This window comes from Notolepis coatsorum (assembly GCF_963971535.1).
Source record: "Notolepis coatsorum genome assembly, chromosome: 18".
NCBI lineage: Eukaryota > Metazoa > Chordata > Actinopteri > Aulopiformes > Paralepididae > Notolepis > Notolepis coatsorum.
This window is the reverse complement of record NC_140182.1, coordinates 90,618,462-90,644,518: the sequence shown is the minus strand read 5'-3', so window position 1 is coordinate 90,644,518 and position 26,057 is coordinate 90,618,462. Positions and strand designations below refer to the sequence as shown.

The window sequence follows — 26,057 nt, the reverse complement described above, 5'->3', positions numbered from 1 at the left end:
TATGAATATGATATGATATAAGGTATACACTGGTCCGTCACATACACTGGTATGCGCAAGTTACTGTTGCATAATGTAGGCTATGGCTGCTATTATATGTAATTCATATAGGCTACCTAATAGTATATGATTTTTAGAGGCATCTATTTTGTTGTCGGTACCGTATTAGGCTAATACCGACAACAACATGGGGGGGACCCTGATGTAAACAAGACAAATGTCTTTCTCTGGTCTGCATCCCCTTAACAATTGTGTGTATTGAGCCGTACTGTATTGTACCCATTCTGCAATCTGTTAAATAAAGTTTTCATTCATTCATTCATTCAAAATAGATGCCTCTAAAAATCATATTATAGCCAATCGAACACAACTAATAAAGGCATTCATATTACAGCACGGTTATAATGACACACACATGATGAATTGAAAATGGGGGACCCTGATGTAAACAAGACGAAAGTCTTTCTCTGGTCTGCATCCCCTTAACAATTGTATGTATTGAGCTGTACTGTACTGTACCCATTCTGCAATCTGTTAATAAACTTTTCAATCAATCAATCAAACCATCAACGCCAAACAGTGGTCAACGAACGGTCTTTATTAGTATTTTGAGCTGTCCAGGCAGAATTGCAGCAATGGTCTTAGGGAGCCATTGATATCTGACATCACCGTTTACAAGTCAGCCTTTTATTTATCCCATAACACGCGTTGTGTCTTCTTGGTTGGGCAGCGCCTCAGTGAACAATCTCCCGTGAAGTTTCTCAGAGTTCCGCTCGGGTCAGTCCATTATTTCACATCCCATGGGGGGTGTTTCATCACTTTCATGACCATATATGGATAATCATGCACAAGCATTGACGGTAGAACAAAGAGGTATTTATCAACACGGAGGAGCGTAGGACCTGTGTACGCACGGTTGATAAATCCCGTTTTTTTTGTGCGTGCACACATTCTAAATTCTGTGCTTACGTATGAAAATAGAATACTTTCTAAGAAAAATTTATTAATGAGGGCCTAGGGAACTAATGGGATAACTGGGGATGTTGTTTGCTCCTGACAAGAGTCTCCAGTCTGGGGTGATGGTAGACAAAGCAACTCTGAGGTCATGCTCAATGTCCAATCTGTTCCTCTGCTTTGTCTTCAGCTGGACCAGAGCTGAGAAGCCACTTTCACAAAGATAGGTAGTGCAAACAAAATAATTTAAAAACAAAAATATATATATATATATATTTTTTACCACACACATGGCCCTGCGACCCACCAGTTGAGAAACACTGGTCTAAACTGTCCAATATAGACTTGGCCTTGTGGAGAACTTGCTGGTCAAAGATAGCCAACAGGAGAGTCTGTGGGACACCTATCACCTCACCAGCCACCTTCACTATAGAGCGCAGGTGGTTTCTATCTCTGATGCTCAGGTTACCGTACCAAGCAATAATAATAATAAATAACAGATTCAATAAATTACTTGTAAAACAATTACATAATTTCCCTATCTACATTAAAAGCATTTTACTTCCTAAGGAAGTACATACACTGCTGTCCCTTCTTATATATTTTGCATCACATTTCAGATTATTGTCGATTACTGTTCCAAGAGATTTATATTGTTCCACAAAGCTGATGCTAGAACATTTGGTGAAGGTCTGAGATGGTGGGTGAGAAGATGTCCTTCTTTGAAGTCAATGGCCACATCCTTGATCTTTGTGATATTTAGTTGGAGGAAGGCGTCATCACGTCATCTACCACTGGCCCATGCTCAGATTCATCTTCATGGAGCGGGCTGATGATAACTATATCATCAGTGAATTTCAGGATGTGCCTGTCCTCCCGCTGACGTCTACAGTCATTGGTGTAGAGAATGTAGAGCAGAGGGGACAGGACACAGCCCTGAGGAGAGCCAGGAGCGCTGTTCTGACCCTCTGAGACCTACATGTTAAAAACTCTATAATACACAAAATTCACACCAAGATTAAAATACATAAGCAGTTTCCTAGCTAAAACATGTGGCTATATAGTGTTGGAAAATCCCTAAGCAAAAGTCTGATATGTGTACTGGGATCTTCTAGGTGTTTATACCAGCGTTTCCGTTAGAACATATTCGTGCCGGTCTGGATGTCCTGCAAGATTTCTATCCCCGGACATATTCGAGAAATGCCGGTCAGCCTGGTTTTCCTTTTTACCGGCTGAATGCCACCATCGGCGCCAATGTTAACGTTAATATCGCCTAATCTATGTTTTAAATTATGGCTATGTGTCTAATCTGCCCATCGCATTATCAAAGACTATTTTCCAGTCGGTGCTGTCAAGGCTGTTTATTGCGTCGTTGCCGTTTCAGAGCAGTTAGAAAAGCCCCCGTTTTCAGATAAAAAACAGCTCTTTCTGGAGCATTCTATGAAAATAGTCTTTTAGTGGAATATTCCACAACGTTGATATTCGTCGGCCTTTTTATGAATCGTTTTCAAATAAACGCTAGATGATCAATATTATACGTGCACGCAAGCACATTACGGCCGCGCGCGGATAATCGCCCTGTTGATTTCCTCTCGGACTTTTAGTGAAACCGAAACAAGAAGACATTTCACAAAACAGCTTATAACTTCATCAAACTTACTCTGATTATCCTAACACTGATAACATAGAGTCCTTACCTGACATCAGATGGTATCCAACTGGTATATTCCAATTCCTGATCACCATTCGAAAAAATCGATACGTGTATGGATCCAACGCGATACTGTAGAACCTCATGATCAGCGGGGATCTGAGGTTCCAGAATGAACTGTGTCACTGGTAACCCTGGCTGGATCAGTGAACTGGAAAATGTGGATATAATGTCGCACCTCAGCCAGGAGAATTAAACTTTCCACTCGGGCCTGAACGCTCGACATTTCTGTTTCTGTTTTCTTTCACCACGGCATCAGCGGTCTCTGTGGTGGGCAGACAGACAGGCTCAAAAAAAGAAAGAAAAAAAGATTCACATCCGAGCGGCGCCATCCGCGCTTTATCAGCGTGAAGCAACATGTAATGATTGTTTTGTTCATCGCATAGGCTATTTAATTTGAGCCTATTTTAATACAATTCAAATAATAAAATTGTGCTTAGAGAAATTATTTTCACCGGACATTATGACCGGAGATATTTAAATATTCGGACTTCAACATATTTTGCCGGTCAAAAACCGGTAATTACCGGCTAACGGAAACGCTGGTTTATACAGGATGTTGAGTAATGTGATTGAGGCATCTTCCACCCCAATCCCTGCTCTGTAGGCAAACTGCATGGGTAATTGTATCTGTGTCTTCTCATATCGGTCTTACTGGCTTTGGCCTCCTACACATCTAAGTAACATGTCTTTTGTTTTAGTGTTTTATTTTTTCGTTTGGAGTGAGAAAGGAAGGATGAGTTGGCAGGAGAAAAGTCCTCGGCACCTCAGGTTGCGGTGCTATTTGGGTTTTGCCCTCCCTTCCACACAGTAAACGCCACAGTGCCACTTATCTGTTCCCGTCGGAGCAGGGCACCAGTTGCCCCGGAGGATGACGGCGGCCCACCCACAGTGTGGTACTTTATTTGGCATTAGTGCACACATTCTTACCCTGCCATTTCTAACCAGATTACCGCTGCTGTGCGAAGCCCCACTAGCCTCTGGTGCAGTAACGCCTTCACTGTGTAACGTCTGGCCCCCTTCGAGCTCAGCTGAATACACACAGATCCGTAGCTCCAGTGGAAGATCCAAGCTCACTGGACCAAGGAGCGGGTCCATGCTGGTGCTGGGGCAGCAGCTGGTGCGGCCTCAGACCTCCTCCGCCCAGGCTGATTTAGAGCGATGGCTCCCGTCCATGGCAGTTTTTCTGAGCTCACTGCCCACCTTCACGCCCATTCAGCTCTCCCTCCCTCGGCTGGAGCTCCTTCCCATTGAGACTGAGCAAGAAGGACTCCATGTATACAACTCCGCTAGGACTTGGCCTCCGCTTTCAGCTAGCAGGGAGTTTGTCTCATCAGTGTAGTTGCCTGTGTCACTGCGAGAGCTCGCTGTAATACATAAATTATGTGGGTGATTCAGGGTTATGAAAGGCTGTCAGAAAACCAAAACATAAATTATGCTATGACACAGTACATTTCTGGTGCTTGGATGCAGCCATATTACATTTGGAACATCTTAAGATTTCATTGCAGGAGTGATGGAATAGGTTTACTTTAGAAAGCTTCATTCACTCTTTTATGGTGCCACGGATGACCAATGAAGTGGTTGATTTGTTGTCTTCTAAATTTCAAGCGGGGAATGAAAAAGAAGTCCTGTTTTCAGGACTTGTTGTTCAGGACATAGCTTTATTCTCAGATACTAACCGTTCAGGACATCGTTTTATTCTCAGATACTAGCCGCCCAGGACATTGTTTTATTCTCAGATACTAGCCGTTCAGGACATGGCTAAGTGCCTGGGAGTGATTTTCAGAGGAGTTCATTCATCATTTCAATCAGTGCAAATGAAACATATCCATTTCAGCTATTAGCCCCCTCCACAGAGAGGTCCGGTTTGCAGCTTGAGTGATTAAAATGGCTCTTTTAATATCCTCTAATTTGTACCAGCCCTCCAGTCATTACCCCACTTCCCTTATTACGCAGGACCCCTGCCTGCATCAACGCTCGTTTGTACAGAGCTCCAGTAAACGTCCATGTGAGAGCCGCATGTATAATCCCCCCCCCCAACTCTCCTCCACCCTACATCCCAACACACAAACACACACCCCTGTCTGTTACCCCATAACTCAGACCTCCACAAGCCTCCGATCAGGGTGGTAGCCCACTCTCAGGCCCCTCACTGTTGCCGTCTCTCGGGGGGCTCCAACCCGTCCTGTGTGGCCCTCCGCTATCAGGCTTTGGGATCAGCCCACTGGCTCCCACTGCAGGGAGGGAACCCACGCACAAACTTCCGAGCAACCTCCCCTCACGGCACACAGAGCGCGCGCGGGTCAAACGCACCCTTCCTGTTTGTTTTAGCAACAGGGGAGCACTTCAGAGAGAATAGAAGCCCGCTTTGAAAAATACTCCCTAGATTCCTTTGTGTTATAGCAAATATGGAGCGAGGCTCTTCCTCTCACGAAAACCGTGCGTGCGCGTGTAAGTGCACGCACAATCGCGGTGGCTTACGGTCTTTCAAGCTGCTGGTTTTGTCTAGGGAAATCATTTAATTTGAGCTCATTGTTTGTTACAAGGCCTGTTTCTCTCTTCCACTTTGAAGCCTCAGAATGTATAACGCAGCGTGTACGGGACGTAACGAAGAGAAAACATAATCAGTGTCACCGCACGCCCGAGTCTGGGGGGAAAGCTTTCGGGAAGTTTTTTGTTTTGAAAGATGGCAAACATAATCAGTCCTAGAAATGAATGGAGGGGCACTTGGTATTGAGACATGGACCACATGCTTTTGTCTCGTTTATATGCTTCCTCTCACATCGTCGAGCCTGGAACCAATTTTCCATCCTCTGCTGTTAACACTCAAGAGCTTGCGAGTTAAAAGTCAAATGTTTTGCAAAGGACTCCCCTTTTTTTTTTTTTTACACTTACGAGATGGTGTGGAAAATAATTGACCTATCTCTAACCCTGCCCTCTTCTCTTGATCCTCCAATCACAACAGTTGCTTCCCTCAGACAAACAAAGGATAGAGAAAAGAGGGCGGGGTTTTGAGATGGGTCCATTTCCACCTGAGGTTCCAATGCAGGAAAACTCAGATCTATGCTATATATATATATAGATATATATATATATAAAAAGACGTTTAATTATTTTCTATGATGGGCCAGGTGGTACGTCGTGGACGTAGGCTGGCAGAGAGAAGCTGGTGTTGGATGGAGTTGACCCTGGGCTTACTTGGCCACACGTGTTGTGAAACTCTGCCCTGCCTGCGGTTCGGCACCGAGGACTATCATTATGCGGGGGACGTGGATTCGCTCGGCATCAACTGCAGACATTAAAGCATCGGGGCAGAGTCCAAACATCTCCCACAGGCGGGGATATTTCTGTCGGGAGTTCTCGGCATTCCCGTGATTTCTCTTGACGTCTCTCTCTCCCTATTGTGTGTACAGTTTGCGGTCTTCCGGATGATTCCATGGCACCGTCTGTGCTGATACTCGAGTGAAGAAAGTGGCACGGGTCCGAGCCTGATTTCCTTTTAGTTCTTTTTAACTAGTTTGGGAGACGGAATTTCATTTTGCGGAGTTGTTTTTGTCACTGTAGCCAAGCACCGTGATATTAGATGGAACAGAAGCTTTTGTCTTTGTCTTCTTAACTGAAGCACAGCAAGCAGCGCTGTGACCTGCGGACTGTAGAATGTGGGTTAAAGGATGCGGGAATGAACAGATAGGTGTGTGTGTGTGTGTGTGTGTGTGTGTGTGTGTGTGTGTGTGTGTGTGTGTGTGTGTGTGTGTGTGTGTGTGTGTGTGTGTGTGTGTGTGTGTGTGTGTGTGTGTGTGTGTGTGTGTGTGTGTGTGTGTGTGTGTGTGTGTGTGTGTGTGTGTGTGTGTGTGTGTGAGAGACTATCTGAACATGTTGAAGCTAGTTCAACAGGGGTGTTTTCAGGGTAGTGGGGGGGGGGGGGGGGGGTGAGAGAGAGAGATAGAAAGTGAATGCAGGAGACCTTCAGACGTCTGAGGGCTGGAGGCATTGCTCCTCTTTTAATTTAGTTTTAATTAGCAGGTAGAGCAGAAAATGGAAGACCCCTCATTTTCTCTGTCAGGAGAGTATAGTGGAGTGTGTGTATAATTTCACTTAACCTTACCTGGCTCACTCCAATTTCACCCCCCCCCCCCCCCCCCAGCCCCTACTCCTAATTAGAATGCACCTGTGAGTGACATTATTGGATGGGGATTCTCAGTAGAGTAGGCTGGGTCTAGCTATTTAAAAGCGTAATGCAGGCTAATCCTAATAGGTCCTGGTTGTAGCATAGCTCTTTGGTGTCAACCAATTTATTTATTATTATTTTCTTTCTTTTTATGTATTTTAAATGTGCAACATTTTCTCTTGGATAACACTGACTATTCCCATGCCCTGGCCTAATTCCAACCTTATTGTTCCAAGTTGTATGTCGTATTGTTCCCATCGCTCCTTTCTTGACCTTTGCTGGCTGTTCTTGGCCCACACACCCGACTGAGCTGCCTCCCGGTGTTGTCCTCAGTGAGCTGCTTGATAGCGGCCATGGGGTAGTAGGTTAATTTTATTTATTACATGGCGTTTTCACATTCGCCGAAATGCTTGCTTGTGATTGGTCAATAGCGCTCGTCAGAGGTCCGATATTACTCGATAACGGACCTCTGCCGAACAATAATGACCGCTGTGCGCAGCTGGACCAATCAAGCCCACTACACACACTGTATCAGTGCTGCTCAGCATATGCACAGCTGCACTCAGTCATGCAATCAGACCACAGACCTGCCGATAATAATAATCACTTTATTTGGGCTGACAGAGCCACAGAACAACTGCGTCTGCATTTGATCTTGTCTTGTCGATGAATTAGGTATATTGTTAGTAAGTTAGCCATGTAATAAGCAGGATAATGTATAGCCTATACTCGGTCATTGTTGCAAAATAATTGACCGTCACTGACGTTTAAAACACCTCGGCTGCGCCTCGGTGTTCTAAACTCTGTCGGTCAATTATTTTGCGACAATGACCTCGTAGCTAGCTATACATTATCCCTTACTTAACCAGGCAGGTCAATTAAGAACAAATTCGTATTTACAATAACGGCCTGGTGAGATGACAAAAGGTCCTCTTGAAGGGTAACGGGGAAAGGGGATTTTTTTCTTTTTTAAATAGACATACATCACAGAGGTAGGGAAATAATTAAAACAACCAAATAAAATTACATGGTATGTAATACATGAACAGAACAGTCAAATTACAGTTGCAGGTGTGTCCAAACAACTCTGCGATGGAGTCCTTAAAAGTAGTGAGGGGGATCAATTTGTCCATTTTCTAAGTATTTTGCATCTCGTTCCAACTGCTGGGAGCAGCTAATGGACCTGTCTCAAACCCTGCCCTCTTTTCTTGATCCTCCAATCACAACTGTCGCTTACCTCGGACAAACCAAGTTTGTCCGAGGTAAGCGACAGTTGTGATTGGAGGATCAAGAAAAGGGGCAGGGTTTGAGACAGGTCAATTGGATGGAGGATTGACGGAAGGAAGTGTTATCACGGGGAACATCTAGCGAGATATGGTGAGCACTGAGCAGCTCTGGTGTTATAGGGAGCAGATGACAATTTTAACAAGTGTATCAAATAGGGAGGGGTCAGACCAAGGAAGGTTTTGTAAATTGAGTGTAAGCCACTTAATCTCTTTCAAGAGTGTGATGCTACTGGAAGATTGGCTCTGTCTTGTATTGAACTGTTTAATTACAGCAGTATAAACCGCTCCCCTTTCTTTGGACTCCAGATTCAGATTTTAACCCAATTCTTTATTTAATTTCTCTCTACACAATCGCTCAAACACACGTTGCTGTATCAAGTCTATATTACTTTATGACACTGTCTTTGAATACCAACCTTGTCATTTGAGTAGTCAATAAACAGTCCTGTGGTCATCATGAATTGGATTGATAAATGGTCTTGTGATTAGCACACACACAAGCATGAGTTAGTAGGGGTGAGGTGAAAAATCAATAAATGGAAAATGGTGCATTTATATAGCGCTTTTATTAAGTGCTTTACTATTTGTTCCGCACATTTTACCCGTTCACTCACACATTCACACACCGACGGCGGAGGCAACCATGCAAGGTGCCAACATGCTCATCAGGAACAATTAGGGGTTAAGTGTCTTGCCCAAGGACACTTCAACACGCTGCCCGGGAGGAGCTGGAATCGAACCGGGAGCCTCCGGATTACCAGACGACTGGTCTACCTCCCAGCAATACAATACAGCATAGTATCACAATATTTTGTGTGCCAATATTATATTAATACACTGATGCCAAGTATCGATATTTATATAATAATAGAGAAAAAACTAGATGGATAAGATAAAACGGATGTTATATATATATATATTCTTTATTTTTTCCAGTATTGCGAATATATTGCGATATTCTAGTATTGTGACTCTAGTATTGTGATAATATGGTATCACGTGCCTCTGGTGATTCCCACCCCTGTGAGTCAGCCTAGATACACATGATATCTAGTTAACAACGACAGTGGTTTTAAATGGCCCTGTTACAGTGACGGGTTCCTGGAATAGAGCCTGTTCTCCGCCGTGGTTAACCTCACATCCTGCTCCGGCCGGGGCGCTGATGTGAGTCGACAGGCAGCAGGTCTCGCTGCACCTTGAACCTCCACTTGAAGCCGGTACTTTTCAACACGGACAATATTATGCATTTTTCTTCTCTTTGTTCAGAAGGCGGGCGGGGGGGGGGGTGCAGCCCAGATTCCTAAAATGGCTATGAGGTCTTAACATGACACAGTTCTAACTCTCAGTTAAAACATTTGATTAAATCAGTTCTATGTAGAAGTAGGTCACATCTCTTGCCACTTTAGTGGAATTGATGTGAAGAATGACTCTTGTCTTCCATCTGACAAAGTCATTACCGCCTATTATTCCCCAAATAAAAAAATAAAAACGTTTTCCATAAAAAAAAAAGAAGAAGAAGAAAAGTAGGCTCTATATGCTTCTAACGATGTCCAGACTGCATACCTTATTCTTTTCTATTACTATTTTCTTTGGAAGGACACTATAGCCTCTAAAGTTGTGTATCTTATATTAATTACTTATGGTTATGGAACCACTGTTATTTAGATTCTTCTGGAATGAGTCATTTGCAGGCGTCGACACAGTGCAGTCTTCGCTGCCGCTCTAAGCCACAGAAAGGCCCACCGCCTGCCCCACGCTCTCCAGGCGTTCCTCTCCGCCGCCCTCCCAGGAGCGCGTCAGCTCGGCAGGATCAGCTGAACCCTGAAGGACCCCGCTGTCCCAGACTGCTCCTCGACGGGACGCACGGGGCCACTTGATAGGCTCGTGTGAAAGCGGGGCCAGACCCTGCCCTTCAAGGAGGGATCAAATGCAGGGCCCCACAATGAGCCCGTTGGCCCCCAGGTGATAAAGGTCTTGTGGGCTCGCACCTGGGACTCTAATAAAGGGGTTAACAGCCGTTTCTGCAGGGGGCAGTAAAACCAGAGCTGGACCCGAGAGCTTGTTACAATGTGGTGTGAAAGAACTTTGCGGTCCCTGCTAACATACTCTGACACCTCGGCTCCCTTTTGTTTTCAAGCGGACACACACTTGTGTAGGCTTGCGTGCGCGCACCCACGCACGCACGCTCACACACTCGCACACCTGTTCTGTTGAATACACCTACATGCCAGGAATGGGTTCATTAAGTTCACAGTTGGAATTGGAGAGACTTGGTCTGGAGCAGAGGGAAGCGCGTGTTCACGACTGGCATCAGGGCTATTTGACTTCAGATTCAGATTATTTTATTGCCACACCTTTTTTTAAATGTACATACATTCAGAAAAACTGCTTGTTTTTCCCGGCTCCTCAACCGTAGTAGATATAGTACACAAAGTTTATTCTATCTATACAAACTATAACTATAAGCTATAACTATACATACATACATATAAACTATAACTGTAAACTATAAAACTAAATATAATACACAACGTATATTCTATCTATACAAACTAACTATAAACTAACTTTAAATATAAACTATAAACTAAATAAGCTATAAACTACACTATAAACTAAACATAATACACACAACGTATATTCTATCTATACAAACGAACCATAAACTAACTTTAAATATAAACTATAAACTAAATGAGCTATAAACTACACTATACACTAAACATAATACACAACGTATATTATATCTATACAAAGGTATATGTTAGCACGCAGCATTATGTGTGTAATAAGTGGGCTTGTGTCTGTCCGTGAGTAGTCTGTTTGACTTAATCTTAACTGTTTTTAACTGATCTTTTTTTATTATTATTATTATAATGAATATTGACTGGTTGCCCCGCGTGTTCCTTCCTATGCAGCTGTACAGACAGGACTGTGAGACGTTCGGCACGGTGGTGAGGCTGCTGGTGACCAAGCAGCCCAGTCTGGACCAGCTGCTGCAGGCCCCTCTGAACCAGAACCTGGAGGAGATCAAGCAGCGCTGCCTAGACGACCTCAAGCATTTCATCAAGGAGCTGGATCAGATCATCCAACCGCCCGAGACCTCAACGTGAGCCAGAGACGGAACCACTGTCTCTGAAGTGGTTCTTCTGATGGACCCAAACTGGGCTTTTTGAAAGGAATGTGAGATTTGAGCCAAGCCATCCAGGCGTTTCTGCACATACAGCAGCAGTTCATGATCATGATCAAGTTGAAGAATAGATTATTGGTGTATATTTGTTCTCAGTGGTTGAACTACCTGTCAAGGTAATTGAATGTAAGACACTGGAGGTAAAAGCGGGTATTTTGAACAGTTCATCCCATTGGGGTCACACAGTTCAGAAGGCTTTTCATATTTCCCCACTTGATTTGATATATGTTGTACACCATTATTGATATTAGGCTGTAGTAACACAGCCTTTTTGTGCAAATCACATTTATTTGGTTTTAACAGAATTCTTGATCTACTTTGGGCTAAGATGAAACCAGGTTGAAACCAGTCTCCAATTATTGGAATATTTGAAGTTATTGTTTCGCTTCTTCACCCAGCTCAAGGCCCAACTGTTGCGTTGTTGAATCATGCTGATTCTAATCAATATGACAACCGAGTTATAGAGAATGGAGTATTCTTAATGACCAAACTCTTTATCTTGGTATAAATGTGGAAATCATGATGCATTTACAATCTGTATTTTTCTAAGTGTAAAGCCAACTTACACACGTCTTTTCAACTATAACATATTATGTTCATTGTTTTATATCTTTTGATCATGTAAACGTTATTTTTTTCATATACCATGTTGTTTGTCTTCATTGTTTTGATGCCCATTCCCCATAAATGTTGAATAGTAATAAAGAGAAAACATTCAAATCATGATATATTTTTTTATTACAATATTCATCAATCTTAGCCTTATATTCCAGTTTGTACATTTATACAGATTACAATGACTTGTTACAATGCAACATGACCCACAAATAGACCACTGGCCCTGGATAATACACACAGTGTCCCCTGTACGTTAGGGCTGCATAGGCCTGTACAAAAGAAGCATGCATGGAGGTCATTCTCATTATTTAATTTTTGAAACCCTGGTGGAACATCTTGCCAACAGTTTTATCTCAATGCCATTCTACTACAAAACAAGTTTTGTACTCGTGGGGGAGGGGGGGTATAAAAATAACCATTCTGTTTGTGAACTCTACAATATATACATTAATATCTGCAATGTTAAATAAAAAAATCTCCGTTAATCTAAATGATGGTTTATAAATAGGCTTACTCTGAATGACTTTGTTTTGTTTGGTGGTGGCGGTGTGTGTGATGTTATAGAAGCATACACATGTGTGGAATCTGAATAAGGACAATATTGTGTCATACAAATAGGTTGGTGCATCAGGAAAGAGTGCCGTGTAGAATCGAAGCATTTAGTTGCAAGCAGGCTGTGTCAGTAATTCAAATCTCGTTAATTCAAAACAATGGCAAATGAGAGGCAGAAGTGAATCGCAGAGCGCAAGTCAAAGCTGATGAGAGGAGACCAATAGGAGTCTTATGAAATGATACAGTTCTTCCCCTTGTGTCCCTTCTTCTTTTTGGATTTAGTCCGTGGGCCGTAAGGCGGCGAGGGCATGCCTGACACGGGGCTGGGCAAGTCATCAGCGTAATAGTGTCTGTGGGGCCTGGGCTGGGGGATGGGCTGGCCCAGGAAGAAGCCCTCTTCCTCGGAATCGGAGGAGGAAGAGGAACAGGTAGAGCACCAGTCGTCGTCATCCCCACACATCCCCAGGAACCTCTCCATGGCTGGGCCCTGTAGGCCATAGTCTGAGGCGGCATGGGGGTTGGGGTGACCGTGGGGGGGCTGGCCGTAGAACGCCTGGGGCCCCTTGGAGCCGGGAGCATGCCCTCTGTGGTCGTCTTTGTAGTACATCCTGGCCCTCTCCTTGGGCACCAGGTGGAGAGCGTTGTCCGAGCGAGACTTGCGGCTGCGGCGTCTCCTGTGGTGGTGATGGGGGTGTTGGTGGCCAGAGTGAAGGTCCTGGCCCTGCTCCTCAAAGTGGTAGACTCTCCGCCGAGTCCGCTCGCTCATCGGGGGCTGGCGCACCGGCAGGTCGTCATAATGGCTATTGTCCACCACGTCGTCGGAGAACTTGACCTGCTGGGGCCTGGACTGGGAGCGTGTCCTCCTGAGGGCAGGCATGTGAGGGGGTTTGGGCCTCTCCTCTGGGAGAGGAACCTCTTCCTCTGGAGCGTTCTCCACCTCGTCCTGGTCAGACATGAGGCTCTTCAGGGAAGTGGTGCTTCTGTGTAACATGGAGGAGTTGAGGGTTCCCATGTTACTGGTTTTATCACAGTCCTCTGTCTCCAGCTCCTGGAAGTTTTGTAAGGAGTACACCAACGATCTCTCTCTACTGTCGCCATCGACTGAGGCCCCTGGAAGAGGAAGCAGAATGAAAATGAATAAATGTCCACAAGGCCTTCCCCCTCTTAGTCAATGAATTGATTGATTGGTAGTTATTAACTGAAGAATTATGAGTACATTTGTGGGAAGCACTAGATGTAAAGTGGTCTTTCTAAATTAACAGAACGTAGACCAATCGCAGCCACTCTTATTGTCTGGGACCAAATATGGCCACGCCCCATTCCCAGTAAAAAGTGGGAATCTCTAGAATGTCTTTTGGGCGACGGTGTTTACGGAAGTGCCTCTCAAGGTGACGCTACACAACACTTTCTGTTGTCAGTAGATGGCAACATTGGTTTAAAATTATAAGGTGAAAATGTTGAAATCTACAACAATACATTTCCCAAGAGCGTTAGCACAGGTCACAGGTCACTGGGACGAGTCTATTCTTTGACGCGATCTGAACAGCGGTAAACTATTAATGCGACCTCAGTACAGTGACCGCGAATGGTAAACTAATTATCTTAACAAAAGTGCATCATTAGCATTATGTTTATTGTCTAAACGGGAACATAATGGTACAATTTAAGATTTGAATGTTATCCGCATATAAAGGACAAACAAAACATCGTTAATTTGTAAGAAACCCCAATGAAAACGGCGCAGGGTAAGTAATATTCGCTATTGTTATGAAAATGTGATAGAATCCTATAAAAATGTGGACGCACTTGGTCACCGTGACGTTAGTCCATGTGGGAAATTTCCTTGATAAGAAATTTTACAGATTTGTCGATTAAATCAACGAATCAATTAGTCGACTAAGAATGTATTTAATAAGCCCCAATGTACACAATATTGTACCAGTCAACTCTCTAAATAAAATATTCAGATTTATTGTCACGTTATCTTACACTGTACATCAATAGAGGACTGAAATTCCTCTCAATGTTTATGGCTTGTCTTATTGCAGCCAACCATTTTTGGCAGTGTCACCTTTACTCACCAGTGATATTGGAGAGAGCCAGAGAGTCCATGGAGTCTCGGACACTCTGATCCGTCTTCTTGAGCTCGTCGGTGATACATTCCAGAGAGTCAGCGTACCATTGCTGCTCCTCCGCCTGGTAGCCAGCTCCAGCCCCGTGTTCCAGCTCTAGTTCCTGGATCTTCCTACTGCTGGCAGGGCCTGGGTGGCTGCCATAGGCCGAGTCCCCCAGCCCGTCCTGGGACTGGGCCCAGTACATGTCGGCCTGGTACTTCTTACTGGCCAGACTCCCCCTTCCTCCTCCGGCTCCGCCGCTCCCGGCCTTGGAGGGCTCCTGCTTCACCTTCACGTCCGTCTCGTTCACCCACGGGTCGGTGGGTCTGGACTCATCGGCCTGCTGGAAGACCCCGTGCTCCCCGAATTTGAGCAGCAACTGGGTCATGTAGTCCTCGTGCTCGGCCCACTCCTCCTCCTGGTCCTCCGGGGCCTCTATCTCTTCACCGCGGCCCCTCCAGAACCGCTCGTCGGACAGGCTCATGTGGGCCAACTTGTTGAGGGTGTCGTCTGCGTTCCCACTGAAGCCAGGGCACTTGTAGTTGACGGAGGGCGAGAAGAGGAGCGACTGGCGGCACTGGTCGGCGGAGCGGCTGCTCTTGCCCATGCGTACGCTGCGGCGGGACTCGCGAGAGCGCGCCGACTGGAAGGCCGAGTCGGAGGAGTCGGAGGCGTGGACGTCCTCCCCCAGGCTGCAGGCCTTGGAGCAGTAGATACGGCCCTGGCGCGGCAGGAAGGGACACCCCAGCAGGGAACTCTTGCACTGGGCACAGCTGAAGCAGCCCTCTGTGGCATGCCAGTGGAGCCCGTCATAAGTCATCTGAGCATGGTCCACACCTGGACGAGTAAAATATGGATATACAGTTGGCAAAAGATGCAACGTGTGATTTTTTTTCTAAATGCTATACAGTTGATTAGATTGCATGCCCCCGAAAATATCACGTCATATTACTAACACTGCCGTGATAATGAGCGGCGTCTCACCGATGTGTTCCCCACAGGCCTCGCAGTACTCCGCGTAGAGAGACTCGAAGCAGCCGCAGCAGTACGGCCTCCCGTCTTTCATGATGTAACGCTGGCCCCCCAGAACCGTCTCGCACTCGAAACAAGCGAAGTGCTTCATGTGCCAGTGGCGGCCTTCTGCCTCGGTGCACTCGTCGGAAAAGATGATCTGCGGACACACAGGACACAACACTCAGATGAGAAGGCCCTCTTTTTGCTTTCATAGGATCCAGCCTATTCATCAACGTTGCTCGTTGATTTGATTCATTAAAAACCCGATGAGGAAATAAGTAGACAAATGTTATCGTTGGCTCGGACGAATCGCCTACATGAACCAAAGTATGAGTCAACACAGTAGATCTTTTTGAAAGGTCATAAAACTGCAGACTATATGGCTTGTTTTCTCTGTGTTTCAGTCTGACGGTCTCTCACCTCGTCGCAGGCGGAGCAGCGGGGCTTGAGCAGCTCGGCGTGGTGCCGGCCACAGTGGATCTTGCCGTCCTGGTAGAAGTAGATCAGATCCACCAGCAGCTCGGTGCAGGTGGAGCAGGCGAAGCACGCCGGGTGCCAGCACATCCCTGGGCCCGCCCTGGAGGCAAACACCGCCATTTCTCCCCCGTTGATGTTCTCGGCACACTGCAATATGCACGTACAATATGTTTTAGGATATGGTGCACATACATACGCATGGCTACAGTATTGGAGAAATCTGTCATCGGATGAACTGAAATTGTCTGCCTGAATATGTCACTCCATGTATCTAACCTTTCATTGGTTACCAACCACATAGACATAGCTATGGCTTTACACCAAACTGTAATTAGCAAGGACCCAATACTCATTCAAATACATTAAGATGGAGCCATGGGCTTAGTTTTAATGCCCCTTTCCTAATCGAATACACAGCCTGACGCATAGACACCAGGGTGTCATATGGCTGTTAAGTCCCATTGCCCTCTAGAGACGAGGGGTGAAATGTGCGGGAGACATCTGTGCAAGACAGTGTCAGCAGTGTACAGTATGTGGCATCTCTTGATGAGTGGAATTATGACCGTCAGGTCGTCATAACAGCTCAGTGTGGTCCACTTGTTTGCTTCTCTGCCCTCTGCCCTCTGCCCGTGTGCCATGTCAGGAGACAATGTCTGTTAAAATGTAACAATTGGTGCAGTTAAAGATGTGACCACAAGGGGATAAAATAAAGGCTTTTTTTCTGGGGGGAAAGAGAGGAGTGAGATCTAGAGGAGAGCTACCGCAGCGGGGCTGTGTTTTGACAAGGTTTAATGGTCACCCTTCGGCTGCTCAACGACCGTTGTAAATAGCGAGCTAAACACTGCGCCCAGCCACTCCAAACAACTCGGCAGTGAGACCTTCTGGACGCTGCTCTGCATGACTGCAAATCCAGCGTGTGTTTAGGGGACCTCTTACATAGCGCGGCCGATACTGCGCTCTTTATGTCGGCTTGTCCTGGGTCGTAGTTGAAACCGACCCCCCTGGATTAGCTAAACATGTATAGAGGACACGGCTACAAATCAGCTTTTCACTACCGTGGTTCACCAACACTATTGGGTTTCACTACAGCACAAGACTAGTCTTCTTGACATTGAGCGTTTTGTGTCAGAGCTGTTTGCTTGTGTGTCCCTCCTGTACAACTGAGATGTGATTGTTGTCTATATGTTGTCTAGAGATGTGATCTATGTGTATCTACCCTCTGTACAGCACTTTGGTCGACATGTGTCATGTTTAAATGTGCTCTATAAATAAATCTGATTGATTGATTGATTGAGAGCTGCCCTCTTCCCACTGAATAATTAATGAACCTATTTGCAATCGTGTCCAGTATCACGGTGTGTGTCGGCGATAGGTGATGGGAGGAAGACACTGCACTCACATGCTCGCAGACGCTGTGCAGGAGGTTGCGGGGCAGCAGCTTGAGGGTGCCCCTGCCCAGCGCCTCCTTCTTCCGCTGGACACTGAACATGTGTAGCTCCTTCTTCTCCTCCTCACTGAGGGAGTGGCAATACCGCACCTATAGGAACGGAAGAGAGGGGGATTTAAAGGCACGACTGGGACTATTTTGTTTTATATACCAGGAAAGGAGAGTTTATTTTTTGTAGTTATTTTGTTTGGTTTGTTGCTTGATTGGCTGGTTTGTAGATGTTTGTTGGAATATCCCTTTAACAGTTACACCCAGTGGGCTTGTAGGGATACCCACAGAAAAACCATCAGTCACCCCAAAAAAAAAAGCTTGCAGACGGTGTTAAGTACGAGAGGGGGCAGAGTGCATACCAGAACGTGCTGAACAAAGGCAACTCTTGACCCTAGCGTGGCCTTCCTAACCCCCACCTCCCCGCACACACGTCTCCACCCACAGGCCCTGATTGAGAACCGTATTTTTACAACAGTCCTTTTTGATGTCTCCCCGAGCCTTAACAAGGGAGAAAGCAGACGTTTACACAAACAAGGCCTGTGTTTAGAGTGAAATCAAGAAGACGGGCAACAAAGGGAGACAGCCGAGCTGCGGTGCCGCGGCGGTGGTGGCATCAAATAAAGCCTCTTTTCAAGCGGCGTCCCTCCCTCCCTCCCGCCGGGCCGGCGTCATAAAAAACCACTGCTATGACAGGAATCCTGCCGGCGGGGGCTCCCGGCAAACACAGTAAAATCATCCAGTCAAAAGTCGCATTGTGCCTACGCCCCGGCTACAAGGCCGTAAGACAAAAATCCCCCTCCGCGTGATGTCAACGTGAATGCCGAGGGCCCACTGGGGCGGGGTGGCATGGAGATGGCGAGGCCGTTAACGCCCTGGGTTTCCAGCGGGGGGCGAGGGGGACCAACACAGCTACTCAAACAAGATGGAGGGTGAGCAGCAGCGTGGTGCCATGATGGGAAAAGGGGGACCAGGCAGGGGGACCTTTTCTGTAACAATGCATTTAATGAGAGGGTCCCGCCGGGACGCATTTTATGATACTTACATTTACACACAGGCAATGCGCATGTGCACACAAACACACATATACACAAACACACACACACACACACACACAAATTTGTCTTACCTCATTATCATGTGGAGGCAGCTGGTAGAGGAGTTGTTTGATTCTGAACTTCTCTCCTGGACTGTTCACGTAGGGAACCTTGTCCTCGGGCAGACAGGAGAAGTACAACTGGACCTGGATGAAGCAGGACATGGAGACAAGAGATTTAGGTACTGGAACACCTTCTCACGTGGCCTACAGGGATAATAAGCGTAGGTGTAGTGCATCGAGGCCTACAGGGATAATAAGCGTAGGTGTAGTGCATCGAGGCCTACAGGGATAATAAGCGTAGGTGTAGTGCATCGAGGCCTACAGGGATAATAAGCGTAGGTGTAGTGCATCGAGGCCTACAGGGATAATAAGCGTAGGTGTAGGTGCATCGAGGCCTACAGGGATAATAAGCGTAGGTGTAGGTGCATCGAGGCCTACAGGGATAATAAGCGTAGGTGTAGTGCATCGAGGCCTACAGGGATAATAAGCGTAGGTGTAGGTGCATCGAGGCCTACAGGGATAATAAGCGTAGGTGTAGTGCATCGAGGCCTACAGGGATAATAAGCGTAGGTGTAGGTGCATCGAGGCCTACAGGGATAATAAGCGTAGGTGTAGTGCATCGAGGCCTACAGGGATAATAAGCGTAGGTGTAGGTGCATCGAGGCCTACAGGGATAATAAGCGTAGGTGTAGGTGCATCGAGGCCTACAGGGATAATAAGCGTAGGTGTAGGTGCATCGAGGCCTACAAGGATAATAAGCGTAGGTGTAGGTGCATCGAGGCCTACAGGGATAATAAGCGTAGGTGTAGGTGCATCGAGGCCTACAGGGATAATAAGCGTAGGTGTAGTGCATCGAGGCCTACAGGGATAATAAGCGTAGGTGTAGGTGCATCGAGGCCTACAGGGATAATAAGCGTAGGTGTAGTGCATCGAGGCCTACAGGGATAATAAGCGTAGGTGTAACCTACACCTCCCTTTCTGACCACAACATAATCCCATTGTTGTATATTTTCTGACAAGTCAGTCCATATTTGTGGCCGAACAGCTGTCTACCAAGACACCAGAGAGACGAGAGACACTCTGCGTCAGCTGCTCTATTTATAACTGGTGGGACACTGACTTCATAGATGGTGTTTAGTTTTAGAACTTTTATATGAACCTTTTCTTTTTCTCTTTTATGATAACAGTTCAGAATCGCACATGTTTATATGAATTTCCCCAAGTGGATTGATAAAGTAACATCATCATATATCAACATATCGCATACATACATATATTACAGATCACACTGCCACTTTGGAACGGTCTTGTTCTTCATAAATCCAGACTGAACTGTCTAATATGAATAACATATGTATTTCTCCTTTTCAATTAAGCCAAGGTGGTATGGAGGGAGGCAGAGTGGGGGGGGGGTGACTTGTCATATGCCTGTCTCTATAGGAACAGGACAAAGCTGCCTGTCTTCAAGTGTCTCTTTGACCCTTGGGGCTGACCGCTGAGCATGGGCTTTATGAGGGAAGGGTCATTACAGCCAGCCAGATAAAGAGGTGGGACGTGCTGGTCTCCTGCGTTTAGGGGGGCTTCCTGCTGCTTGGGCAGTCTAGAGGGGGGACCATTTACCCTGACAATCAGCCCGAGCGTTTGCCCCCCACCGTAAATTATGCACATTTCCATGCTGCTATTACCCCTCATCCTGCTCCCCGGGGGCTGGGGGAGGGGGGGGGGGGGGCAACAGTCAGCCATCACCCACTGTAATGATCACCCATAATGCAGCCCATTCAGGGGAATGACTGTAGTAAAGGCATTACAGTTGACCCATGCATTTCCATACAAAGGGTCCTGCGTGTTTGGGCTTTAGGGCTCTCTCTCTTCCACTGCCCTAGCATTGCTTCCATGTGTGTGTGTGTGTGTTTTTTTTAAAGGGGAGCAGTATAAGGAGGTGTGGTCCTGTGTAGTTCAATGGGTTAGAGCACTGGTTCTCTTTTTCATGTCAATGACCCCCAAATTCACATGGAATTGGCCAAGGACCCCCATTTGATAAGACTGTATCCCAGTGACCCTTATCTGACAATACATTCATTGTTGCATTTGATTCCAGAATTCCATAACTGTCTATTCACCTTGTGTTTCTAGGCAACAAGGACGCTGCCATCTTACTGCTTTAGTAATTCCACTTTGCATGTGTGTGTAACAAGAGTATTTAGAAAAAATATATATTAGCCTTCGAGGTCTGTCAATTTTAAATGGAAAATAAATGGCAAGCCACTTGCTCTCTTTCTTCACAATTATCTTTGTTACAAGGCGAATGAGCTAGCAAAGTAGTTTTGTCCATATATGTAATATTTACTTTGGGAATAGCCACACTAGCTAGCACCTTTGCCATGATGTTAAGCAACCGGGAAACAACTAGAGTGACAAAACAAGGTCAATACTGTAGGTGGAGAGATCAGAATAGTCATGCCTATATTATTCTCTCACTGTACACTGCTGGGGACCTCCCTCGGGTCCCCGGGCCCCACTTTGAGAACCACTGGATTAGAGTTCTTGGCGCTCTGAGCAAAGCATGGCTCTAACACTGACACTGAAGTTAGGGGGTGGATTTAGAGAGAACGTAATGAATAGTGAGGGAGAGAGGGGAGAGAGGGAGCACACAGCAAGAGAGAAACAGAGGAGAGAGAGGAGGAAAAACAGCCCCCCCCCCCCCCCCTGTGGATATGGGAAAAGTGCCACATCACACTGGCTGCCCTGCAGACACGCTTTATCAGTCCGTTAAGAGACAGCCAGCCCCTCCAAGACTGAGCAGCTCAATCCACTAAAACCTCCTTTGGCATCTGCCAGATCTCTGATAATCACAAGCAGACTTTGCCATCCCAACACAGTTTATTAACTAAACAAAAAAAAAGGCCCACTTCCTGCAGCTAAGTGGCTGCTGGGCGAGCCTGACGAGTCTGCCCCAAACTAGAGAAAGGGGCCAAACGTTTATGCAGTTTATGTCGGTTGTGTCTCCCATTGGTGTCATTATCGAGAGACCCAAGTTTGGGATGTTATTCATATAAATGTGCCTTTTATCTGGGCCAGGGAAGTGGGCTGGCGGGCGGTACAGAAAAGTTGGGATTTAAAATCAGGTCACGGCTGTTTTCATTCTCAATCAGGATCATTCAATATTGCAATCTGTTTTCATTTCTGTAATTTCTTTCAATATAGCCATACTGAGCGTACTCACTTGGGGCTTCCATGCAACTATAGCTGAAGAGCGTCTCAGCTCGGTAACTTAATGACTTGGGAGGCCAGAATGTAATATCGGCGGCAGGCTGTGGGGCTAAAGATTGTTTGATATTGTTTATAAATATATCAGGTAGGCTTCATGTCATCAGCGTATTTGTTAATATGCCTTGTAATGAACAAGTTGTCTCAAAATTGTGATTGATTAAATTGCATTCAAACAGATCAAAACAGAATGTCTTATTTAGAGGTGCAGTGATTCGGAAATCTCACGATTCGATTTTGATTCCGGGGGGCGATGATTTGATAAAAAATCTATTCTCGACTCAATAGCCTACATGCATAGATCTGATTCTAGATTACTATTTTTTGTTACTTTCCCCATTTGACTGCGGTAGACACACAATAAATCACACTGAATCATATGTAAACCTTGAGTAAGATTCACTTTCCAGTGTAGTCCACTCAATATGAAACATAAATGCAATAATTTGAACAGAAACATGTTACTGGCAGTCTTCTGCAATAACAAAGCAAAGCAAAATGATGATGATGATGATACTTTTTTGGAATTTATGCAGAGATTTTTAATCGGTAGTAATAGAATCGAGATTCTTACGTGATTTGAGTTCCCCCCACACCTCTAGTCTTATTACTCTCTGGAACCCTTTGCAGAACCAAAAAGAATGTGAATGGCCAACATGAGCGCCTCTGGCCCGAGGGCATCAGTGCGAAACACCTTCCACAATAGTCTCAAGCAGCATAGTAACTATGTCCACGCATTGTCTTGCTGACCTGTTCGGGCCTGAGGCCAGGCGGGACCCAGGCGTACTCCTCCAGGGCGCAGCCCGAGTCGTCATCGGAGGTGGAGCTGCGCTGGAAGCCAAAGGTCAGCTTGTTGCCTTTCTGCTCCATCATCACGTCCCGCTGCCGGGCCCCGCCCTGGTAACCAGCCGCCGACACCGCCGCCGCACCCTCCAAGCTCATCAGACCTCTCCTTCTGCTGGCAGGAAAGAGAGAGGGAAGGAGATGGAGAGAATGAAAGATGTGTAGAGGGAGAGCAAGAGAAGAAGTGATAGATAGAGGTGGAGCGAGGCGTGGGAGGAAACGGAGAGAAGAGAGATGGAAATGGAGAGAATGACACGTTAGTTAAGGATCCATGACCTCAACACATCCCAACACATCCCCTGCACAATGCCATTCCCCCCCCCCCCCCCCCCCCCCCCCCCCCCACCATCATCATCATCTCATTCCCATCTCGTGCCTGCTGTCTAGGCGCTGAATCACACCATCAGCGCCTCCTTCATGTGGGCGACAACCCCCCCCCCCCCCCCCGCTTCCAGAAGCCCATGATGGTATCTGAGCACGCCTTCCTCGGTTCTCCACCGGTGATGATTATAAAGACGACTCATAATGAGCACTGTTAACCCTTTCACTGACGCTGTGGTGTGGTGTGTGTGTGTGTCATCCATGCGTCCCCCTCGTGTGGCTTCTGGGGGTTTTAGGGCCATTAGGAAATTCCAGAAGCTTTTTCTTTTTACAGAGGTGACGTCCAGACTTGTTTTTAGTGACAATAGCCAAGTAGCTTTGCTACTCACTATACTGTTAAAAACGCACACAGGAAGCACACTCTATGGTTATGACGCGTCCACACCGTGCATTCCTTTTGTGTGAGGCGAATAGTTTCTTCCCTCTTCGGCGAAGACACAAGAGCAACGCCAGACTCTGCCCGTTCGCACGTCAAGGTTTTGAACCTTATCTGCGGAGCACATGTCTGAATGAGAGATCATTTTTAGCTCGTCGAGGTGATCGGCTGCACTCCGTCTCGCGAGGGCCTCGCTAACACATGGGATCCAGCGAGGGCTTGATCAGTGGAGCTGGAGGTCTGTATAAACACAAGCCCGGCCTTAGGGAAAACACACTCCCTGTGGATAAGACTGCCATATGGGGAATGTCCACAAGCCTCTCTCTCTCTCTCTCTCTCTCTCTCTCTCTCTCTCTCTCTCTCTCTCTCTCTCTCTCTCTCTCTCTCTCTCTCTCTTCTCTCTCTCTCTCTCTCTCTCTCTCTCTCCTCTCTCCTCTCTCTCTCTCTCTCTCTCTCTCTCTCTCCCTCTCCCTCCCTCCCCCCCTTCATCTCTGTTCTCTCTCTCTCTCTCCTCTTTGGGCTGTTTGTTTTCCAACCTGCCACAGGGCCGTGTCTGATCCTCCTTTCATCTGTTGGACAGACAGGGCACGTTGCCAGACAGGTGAAGGAGGGAGAGAGGGAGGAATGGATGCATGGATAAGGCTGACTGGTTCTTGGCTGGACACCGAAAAGGAGAGATGTAAATAGGGCCGAGGGAGATCAGAGAGTGGCCCTACGTTGACCCCCCACGTGTGTGTGTGTGTGTGTGTGTGTGTGTGTGTCTGTTTGACCACACACATTTACACAAGTGTATTGACACACACACACACACACACACACCCACACACACACACACACACACACACACACACACACACACACACACACACACACACACACACACACACACACACACACACACACACACACACACACACACACACACACACACACACACACACACACACACACACACACACACCAACACAAAGGAAGATCATTAAATATTGTTTGTAGGGATAGATGGACCCGTGCACAGCCGGAGCGTGTGGAATGAAAATGGAATGTGACTTTGCCGTCGTCATAGTTGTACTGTAGGCTGAGCTGCCAGGAAGCCTCCCAGGGCCAAACAAGTCACCGGAGATGATGAATGTGTGTCCAGTTGTGGTCATTTCTCATGGGGGTCTTAGCTGAGATCAAATGGGATCCTAGCCAATGTCCAGAAGTCTGCCCCCCCCCCCCCCTGCCTCTACCCCCTATGGCCAGCAAGGGCACACACGGCCGCAGGGAGACAGCTGAGAAAACCAGGCACACTTGACTGCAGACTTTGAAGAACACACAGGCGTGACAGTAGAGGGCCAGAACATCTCTGCGCTCTCCCCCGGAATCTCATGTATGCCTGGCTGCCGGGAGTCAGTGTGCCGTCCTCGTGCATCTATGTAAGAAGGGAATGTGCTCACTTGAACCACATGGACGCACAGGCCTGCGCACGCGGCACAAGTGCACATGCACGCACGACACTGTAGGTTAGAATGTCAGATGAGATGAGGACACACGCACATCTATCCTCTAGGTGATGAGATGAAGGGTCGATTCCGGTAGAAAGTTGAACTCGCACACTAAACGTTGCTCCCAGAAACACACACACACACTACACACACCGTCAACACTCAGACAGAGGGCTGGCAAATGAAGTGTCAGCTGTGTGCTGCTCCTGCTTTGCGTTTAGTGATGACTCTTTTTGAGATAGCACAGCGTGCCGGGCCCCCAGTGGAATGATTGACTGCCACGACGGGCCAGGCGGCCGCTGGCTATTCATACCAAGCCCTCTCCCCCAAGGACAAGTCAGCAAGCATGCCCTCACCACCATATCTCATGCCAACAACAACTGGCATGCCCCAAAACAAGCCTGCAACCTCTGACTGAGGCCTCGAGACACCAGCGTGACGGGACAGCGGAGGGTGGCGGGTGGGATGGTGGGCTCTGTAGGCCTCGTTCCTGACTGCATTGTTGTGCAACAAAAAGTGTCAGGTCAGCAGACTGGCTCATGACACCTCCCATTAAAAAGTCTGGCTGTTTTCAGACAATGGTGCCTTTGTGGTGCGGAATCAACTAAAGGCTTGTTCCGTCAAGAGTCTGTTTATCTCTCTTCAGCCCTCAAGATGCGGTCTGTTATCTGCGCATCCGCAACGGTTACAACCCCCCCGAGCCAGATAACCTGTCTTCAGACGAGAGAGAGAGAGAGAGAGAGAGAGAGAGAGAGAGAGAGAGAGGACAGAGAGAGAGCGAGAAAGAGAGAGAGAGAGAGAGAGAGAGAGAGAATGTGTGTGTGTGCGTGTGTGTGGGGGGGGGGGCTCTCTTGTTCTATTCACATCTATTGACTTGCAAATGTGACCGAAATAACCTGCAAAAATGTGGCCTTGTTTGAGAAGAGTGGCTTGGATTTCAGGCGGGAGATAGATCGCTAACTATAGGCAGGTTCAGTCTGGAGCCAAGAGACTCTGACCTCACTGGTTCACATTCTATCAGGCACACACTCACTCAGTCACCGCATTTGTTAGAAAGATGTTTGCTTTCACATGTCAGCCAA

General features: G+C 46.8%; 2 protein-coding genes across 3 annotated transcripts in view; one reads left to right on the top strand and one right to left on the bottom strand.

The window, feature by feature from the left end:
- LOC311244687 (uncharacterized protein) overlaps positions 1-11,245 on the top strand; it is a 69,946-nt gene extending 58,701 nt beyond the window's left edge. For both annotated transcript variants that reach the window (XM_084334326.1, XM_084334325.1), the window contains one exon: positions 11,041-11,245. In XM_084334326.1, coding sequence (XP_084190452.1) covers positions 11,041-11,235 — 195 coding nt within the window. In that variant the 3' untranslated portion in view covers positions 11,236-11,245. The remainder of the gene's footprint in view (positions 1-11,040) is intronic.
- Positions 11,246-12,702: 1,457 nt separating this feature from the next.
- Positions 12,703-22,830, bottom strand: prickle1a (prickle homolog 1a; the record flags this gene model as incomplete). Its single annotated transcript, XM_084334323.1, has 7 exons — positions 12,703-13,592; positions 14,564-15,433; positions 15,581-15,767; positions 16,031-16,234; positions 17,487-17,624; positions 18,652-18,765; positions 22,639-22,830. The coding sequence occupies 7 exons, from the start codon at positions 22,828-22,830 to the stop codon at positions 12,712-12,714; spliced, it is 2,586 nt and encodes an 861-aa protein (XP_084190449.1). The 3' UTR covers positions 12,703-12,711.
- Positions 22,831-26,057: the final 3,227 nt, after the last annotated feature.